The 7,167-nt window shown below is 38.1% G+C and overlaps 1 protein-coding gene across 1 annotated transcript in view; it reads right to left on the reverse strand.

Annotated features, from left to right (window-relative positions):
* Positions 1 to 7,167, reverse strand: part of PSMD11 (proteasome 26S subunit, non-ATPase 11) — a 38,748-nt gene that overhangs the window by 11,902 nt on the left and 19,679 nt on the right. The window contains exons 4-6 of the mRNA XM_007937330.2: positions 4,065 to 4,136; positions 3,606 to 3,663; positions 213 to 407 (exon numbers count right to left, since the gene is read on the reverse strand). Coding sequence (XP_007935521.1) covers positions 213 to 407; positions 3,606 to 3,663; positions 4,065 to 4,136 — 325 coding nt within the window. The remainder of the gene's footprint in view (positions 1 to 212; positions 408 to 3,605; positions 3,664 to 4,064; positions 4,137 to 7,167) is intronic.

The raw sequence follows: 7,167 nt of genomic DNA on the forward strand, positions 1-7,167 counted from the left end.
CATGTTCTTAATACATTTTAGACAGTTAACAGCAAGACGACAGGATAGGAGACAGCTGGGATCAGTAAAAGAAGCAGCCTTTTAATTGGTTGCTTTGAAGAACTTTGAGAAGCTTGAGCCCATTTTATTCTCCAGTGCCAAGCCTCATTTCTTCCACCTGAGATAAAATGAGATCTATGAAAATATATCCCATGCGTAGCTATGGATATTACCTGACTGCATGTCCAAGGTGGCCTGCAATTTAGGGGGGCAGTAAATGGCATTTGCCGTGGTTCGAGCAGAGGTTAAGGCAGCTCTGGCTTTCGGTAGGTTGCTCAGAGCATGATACGTTTTACTTTCTAAAAGCTGTACTTCCACCAGGAGGGCTTTGTCATCCATCTTTTTTAACTCCCGCAGTAACTGAGAACCTAGAAATGAAAAAGATACATAGTCCTGTTAGTCATAAACTTAATACCCTAATATTGTAACATCTCAGTCTCCCACCCTTATAAGAATACCCAGGATAAAGAAACCCACGTGAACTCAAAAACAGGTTACCTAATAGGTCTCATAATGAAATTAAATTCCCCACTACTTTGCTATCTTCCAAAAGAGAAATACAGATCTCTGTGAAGGTTTCTGCATCCTAAGGACAACCCTGGAGGAAAGAAGTCTATAAACTTATTCCTAAGATTTAAATGCAGTGTGGACCTTAGTCAGAGCTAGTTCTCTAAGTTCAGACTGATGTATCAAATCCAAGCAGATTCACATCATACACAAAAATTCACTCAAAATGTATCAAAGACATACAAGGTAAGAGCTATAACTGCAAAAATTTCCAAAGAAAACATAGAAGTAAACCTCTGTGACTCTGGATTAGGAACCAAGTTCAAAATGTTTTCTTAAATATGATATCAAAAGCATAAGCAATGAAAGGAGAAAAAAAAAAAGATAAAGGGACTTCATCAAAATTAAAATGTGCTTCAAAAGACACCATCAGGAAAGTGAAAAAATCTACAAAATGGGAAAAACAATTTTCAAATCAGGTATCTAGTAAGGCACTCATATCCAGAATAAACAATAAAAACACAACTCAATTAAAAAATAAATATGAATAAATATTACTCCAAAAAAGATATACACGTGGCCAGTAAGTATATGACTAATGCTCAAAATCATGTCATTTGGGAAAAAACCAATGAGATACTACTTCACACCCATTAAAATGGTGAAAATAAAAAAGACAGTCAATAACAAGTGTCGGGCAAGGGTGTGAAGAAATTGGAACCCTCATACATTGTTGGTGGGCTTGAAACATGGTGCAGCTGCTTTTGAAAACAGTTTTGCAGTTCCTCAAAAAGGTAAACATAAAGTTACCATTTGTCCCAGCAATTCCACCCCTAAATATATACCCAATTGAAAATGTATGTCCACACAAAACCCATTCGCAACAATATTACTGTAACAGCCAAAAAGTGGACACCACCCAAATGTGCATCAATCAATGAAAGGGTAAACAAAAGACAATAAAATGTTACTCTACAATGAAAAGGAAGGAAGTACTCATATATGCTGTAACACAGATGAACCTTGAAAAGACTGTGCTAAGTGCAAGATGCCAGTCACAAAAGACAACATGTTGTATAATTTTACTTATATGAAATTACTGTATGTGGCACAGTGAATTACTTGGTATGGGTTTTCTAACTAGTCTTTGTGACTCCCAACAGATTACTGGATGGGACCATGCAATTAGGTATATGGAACTCTAATGTGGGGATTGGTTAGTTTTGTCATTCTGCTAGGCTTAAAAACGAGCCTTCTAAGAAGCAGAAAGGGGGAGAGAAGAACCGGAGTTGGAGTGCAGCATGTCCTCAGACCCAAAATCCCTGCATTGGACCTCCTTCACGGAAAGATGGCAGAGACAACTGGCACAGGAACCAAGAGGCACAAGACAGGGCACCAGCCTGCTGGCCCAAGGAGCGAGAAAGCTGTGTGCCCTTGGGCAGGAGGCTTGCTGGCAGAGTGGGGTGCACCTAGGTGTACCTATAAGCAGAGCTAAAAGAGCTTTCCAACACTTGCTCAACCAGGGCAGAGGCTACCCAAAAAGGGCAGGAGCCAAAGAGGCATGCCTAAGGGCATAGCGGAGGGGAGACTGTCCTGATCGAAGAATTGTATCCAGAGCACATTCCTGAACCCAAATTGTAGCCTGTTACCTTCATAATAAACCCTATAATCATGAGTATTGTCTGTGAGTTCTGTGTGACCACTGCAATGAATTATCAAACCCAGCAGAAAAGTAGTGAGTGCCGTGGGAGGGACGGCTGATGTCAAAATTGGTAAAAAGGCTGAAGGGTGGTGGCATGTTTGGCCGCATAGGAATAAGCCTTGGGCTACTGATGGTGACACTGCTTCCCCCTTGTGAGGTTGAAGGAAATCAGAGGATACCGCCTCCATGCCCTTTTTGCACTATAAGAGACAAATCTATAGAGACAAAAAATGGATTAGTGATCGCCTACAGTGCAGGCTGGGGGTGGGGAAAAAGAGGACAAAAAGGGGGGTTAGGAACTAATAGGATCTGACTACTAATGGGTATGGGGTTCCTTCCTGGGATGAGGAAAATGTTCTGAAATTGGATAGTGATGATGGCTGCACTACTCAAAGAATATCCTAAAAACCACTCAACTGGACACTTTAAGATGCTCAATTTTATGGTATATGAATTCTATCTCAACAAAGCTGTTATTTTTTTTAATGCTACTAACAGGTCAAACCATATGAAATTGCCATTTCCCTAACCTGAAATCCATGTTTTTCTAAGAAAAAAAGTTCAATCTACTCATTAATAATAAAGCAAGAAGCAGGGTAATAAATCAGGGTGTTTAAAAACAAGTTCTTCGCAGTTCAGTCACAGCCAAGGAAGCAAAATCACAATGTGTGTTGTTCTGCACAGTCCTGCCAATAAAGCAATCTCACACATCAGGCTCCTGAAGGGGCTCACTGTGCCTCATCCAAGCCTCCCATTCCAGAGCTCTGACCCACAATTTTTCCCGTTCTAGTTGGCATTCCAGATCACCCATATTTTAAACATTCAGGTCTGTTTCAGTTTCACTTCATTGGCCATAAATGAACCAGTTCAAAAACCTAATTTAAAGGGCACATAGCAAAAAGCCTTCAGGTAGTCCACTCTAACTTCTATATATATATCTTAATTTCTGAATTTTTAAGTACAGTTATAAACAGATGTAGTAAATGTGATATCCAGAAAACATTTTCAATGAAAACAACTAGCTCTGAAATTTAAGACAATATTATATGAAAAATGAAGACAGACCTTGAAAAAAATTCAATGTTACAGTGGGATACATTTAACTCTCTAAAATTCAAGTGAACTTAAAAACTGTCCCCTTCTGATCTCTAAATTTGGCAGATTAACTCTAGCTAGTTTCTTAAAATTTCCAAATGGCATTTTTCCATGACAGATTCAGTAAATGTAGCCACGTTAAATCTTTCACAGACATAGGCAGAATATAAATCATTATTATGTAATTTATAAGAATAACAGGTTCAGAATACATTCACTTAGCCAGCTAAGATATCTTATTAATTTCTCCCAGCTTACTTACCCAAATGCAATGCTTCCTGGTACCTCTTGGTATCAAAATACAAAGACACCAGTCTTGCCTGGAAAAAAGAAAAGGCATTGATTGATGGGAAGGGGAAAAAAAAAGTCAAAGAAAGAAATCAAAGATTGACAGGCCAGAACTGTTACTGTTGAATATACAAGTCCTGATGACAGCATCAAATTCAGAATAAGAAATGACCTAGGCCACGGTATTATCTTCCATTATGGTCACTGACTAACTACTAACTTTACCATGCTGCTGCTTATCCCTCTGAACCAAGCAGCAGGTCTCTCTAAAAACTTCAATCCAGGCAATTCTCATGTGGGAATACTACTGATAATCTTTGGGTATCTGGGTAATAATATAAAGTTGGTGAAAATACTTGTGATCACGATGGTATTATTTACACTCAGAGTCTGTCTAACTAGTCTAGAACTCAGTGCTAATTTAGGTGCATACCTCCAAAGCTTGGCGTAAGAAAGTTCTTTTCTCTGATTTGGCCCACTCGATGCATTCTAAACACAACTCGACCTGCAATAGAGAGAGACAATATAGCCAACATTATGTGCTCAAATTCTTCCTACAAATCTTGCTTTGACAAACAGGTCTAATTCCCTTCTTGCATATTACCTGTGTAGTGCCACGTAACGTCTTAACAGGAATGCCCATCTTAATGTGCAATAGTTCTATTATAATGGTCAAACAGCTTGGCATTTTACACAAAAATTATCTTTATGCTTAGATTGTGTTCTTTTAGACAACAGACTCATCTTTGAGACTTCTCTTCTACCTTCCCAGAAGAGACTAAGAACTTCAAAAAACATATAGCACCCTGGAATGAAGTTTCTACAGGGCTTAGGAATTTTTAAAGCAGAAATTTCTCCCTGAATAGTTTGAAACAGTAATGGCAATGTAATGGGAATACACTGGTAATAAAGGGGAGAGATTTCTCAGCCTAAGCACAAACGCCTTGTTTCAAAAGCTGCTTTTAAGACTCAAAAGGTTCAGCTAACTATTTTTCTCCCATATTCTAAGAAGTGCAAGTAACCAATTCATCATCACTATTGTAACTTGTATTAAAAGGAGTAAAAAGAAATCAGAATTAGTCTATCACTTAAAAGGGCTTTCCAGCTTTATTTAAGGGCACTAGCAACCCACAAATGAATCTGCCACCCAAGCAATGATGTAAGGTAAAAGGTATCTAATTTAAAAGAAGCAATGGCTTATGCTACATGGTACAGCATTTCATCAGGTGTCCCTGACAGAAGACATATTAAGTACTGTAGATCTTACATCATTTCTGTTATTACAGGTTTGTATTAAGATTCCTAAGCAGGGTATAAAACAGAAATGAAGTGACAAAGTGGAATTTCCAGATAACTGATTGCTAATATAACAGGTTTTTATATAAATCCAAAGATCTCTTAAGAGACACTGTAAGAAAACTAAAGGGCCACAACCCAAATTGGCAAGATCGTCCATCTTTAGATCCTAAGTCTAAGCTCAGTCAGTAAATAAGTTTATGACATTCTATGGTTATCTGGAGGCTTTACCAGTAAGAGACTCTATGAAACTTTCATAACTCTTCTTTGGAGCCCCCTGGTGGCTACCTAATCTCTAACATCAACTGACCTCATAAAAATACTACTAAAAACTGTATATTTCTAAGACAGAACTAAAAAAATAAAAGCAAGACAATCACAATTTCAGAGTTTCATATTCTGAAAACCCAAACTTAAAGATCTCTGTTCATGAAATTAATGCAATTGAAAATATTTAATGTATTTTATTATCAAAGAAAATATAATACTTCACCCCACATGCCTTGGCTGGCTAAGAAATGCTCATCATCACAAGTCACCCAATGAACATTTTCAAACTATACAAAAATGAAAGCCTGGGTTCCTGATTTAGTGGCATGGATTAGAGCTTAGCAATTCTGATGATATCCCTAACTAAGAAACAGTGGATTCTACTCCTGCATCTCACCTTCCTCTATTTCCCTGATAGTGCAGATGTTGAATATTAAATATCTGACCAAAGGTCACACAGCAGCTGTTGGAACAACTCATCCTACCGCCATGCTCTTTCTATCTCAATCCAGCTTTAAATTCATGTCAGAATAGGCAATTCTCTCACAGCAAGGGTTTTTGTTTGTTTGTTTACAGCATGAACTGCCTATCAATTACAGGATGGATACATGATTTGTATTACACGGCATTTTAACTGGATGAAGCCAGCACCTCAATTCTAGGGAGAAATGTAACAAGCCACTGCCCTTGCTACACAGCTATTTTGTCTGAGTGGCTTTGTGCTTTGTTAATGCTAACAATGACTGATAAAGAGTAAAAATATACAAAAAGCCTGTGCTTCTGGTGGAAGGCCTTTACTTGAGTACAAAAAGCTTGAAGTGGTCAAAATTAGATGTTTAAGTTTTAAATCAATATACTTAACCATTTTTTCAAATTAGCATTCCAAGTCTGAAATTCTATCACACAAACCCCTTTTTCCATTGAAACAACTGTTTTGACAGCATGATTTCTGATGTACAATTTCTCAGAAATGTGATACCATGTTTTAGTTCGGTAGACTATACCAAGCAGTGGCTTCCTGTAGGCAACTCCCTAGAAGCCCCTGGAAGATAACATTAATTCTGAAAGTTCAGCTCACTATTTGGCAAGGGTCTGATTCAACCTTCTCTCTCTCCTCCTCCCTCTATTTCTCTACTTCCCACCCCTTACCAACCACCTTATCCTCATCTCCCCTACTCCTATTCTCCCACACATATATTCTCACTCTCTAAGCTCTACACCTTACTACTAGGATTTATCTGATCTTAACCTAATTCATTTCAGCTTTGGGAATATAACAGGCTGAAGAATATTCTATAGATGTATCTGGCTTTGATCAGTCCCCAGTAGAAAAAGGCAAGGAAAATGCCTTCTTTCACACCATTAGTGCCAAACTCTTTAATACAAAACCCCAGGCTTCCTTAATGAAATTCTAAAGCTTCGTATTTTGCCCCAGGCCTCAACACTACTATGACAGTGATCTACCCAAGACTCTTTCCTCAGTCCTTTTCCTTCAGCTAAGCAAAGAATTTTAAATGAACCAACATCATTCCAAGATGAAGATGATATCCAAATTCCCCAAGTCGGAGACCTTAAATCATCTAGACAAATACAGTAACAAAGCATCATGCTTACATCTCTATTCAATAAACTTACATCCTAATTCAACAAAGTATGTTCTCATCATCTACCATGAGGAAGGCATAATCCATACATGAATGAATCCACTCATTCCTTTAACTATACTGTATTAGTGATGTAGCTCCTTTAAGCTATTCTAAGTGCTAGAGTACAGCAGCAAAGTGGACAAAGTAGTTATCAAGATGTAAGCAAAGATCTAAAATGATGTGAAGAAAAGTCCTCTTAAGATTGGGTAGAAACATGAGACCAGAAGAACTAGATGGTGCCCAGCTACCACTGCCATCCACTTGGAAGGGATGTAGGAGAAATCCTGCATAAAGAGGGAGAACAATGTGGAACAAAACTCAAAA

Source organism: Orycteropus afer, unplaced genomic scaffold (assembly GCF_000298275.1).
Source record: "Orycteropus afer afer isolate SDZICR_OR568_19922 unplaced genomic scaffold, OryAfe1.0 scaffold00042, whole genome shotgun sequence".
Taxonomy (NCBI): domain Eukaryota; kingdom Metazoa; phylum Chordata; class Mammalia; order Tubulidentata; family Orycteropodidae; genus Orycteropus; species Orycteropus afer.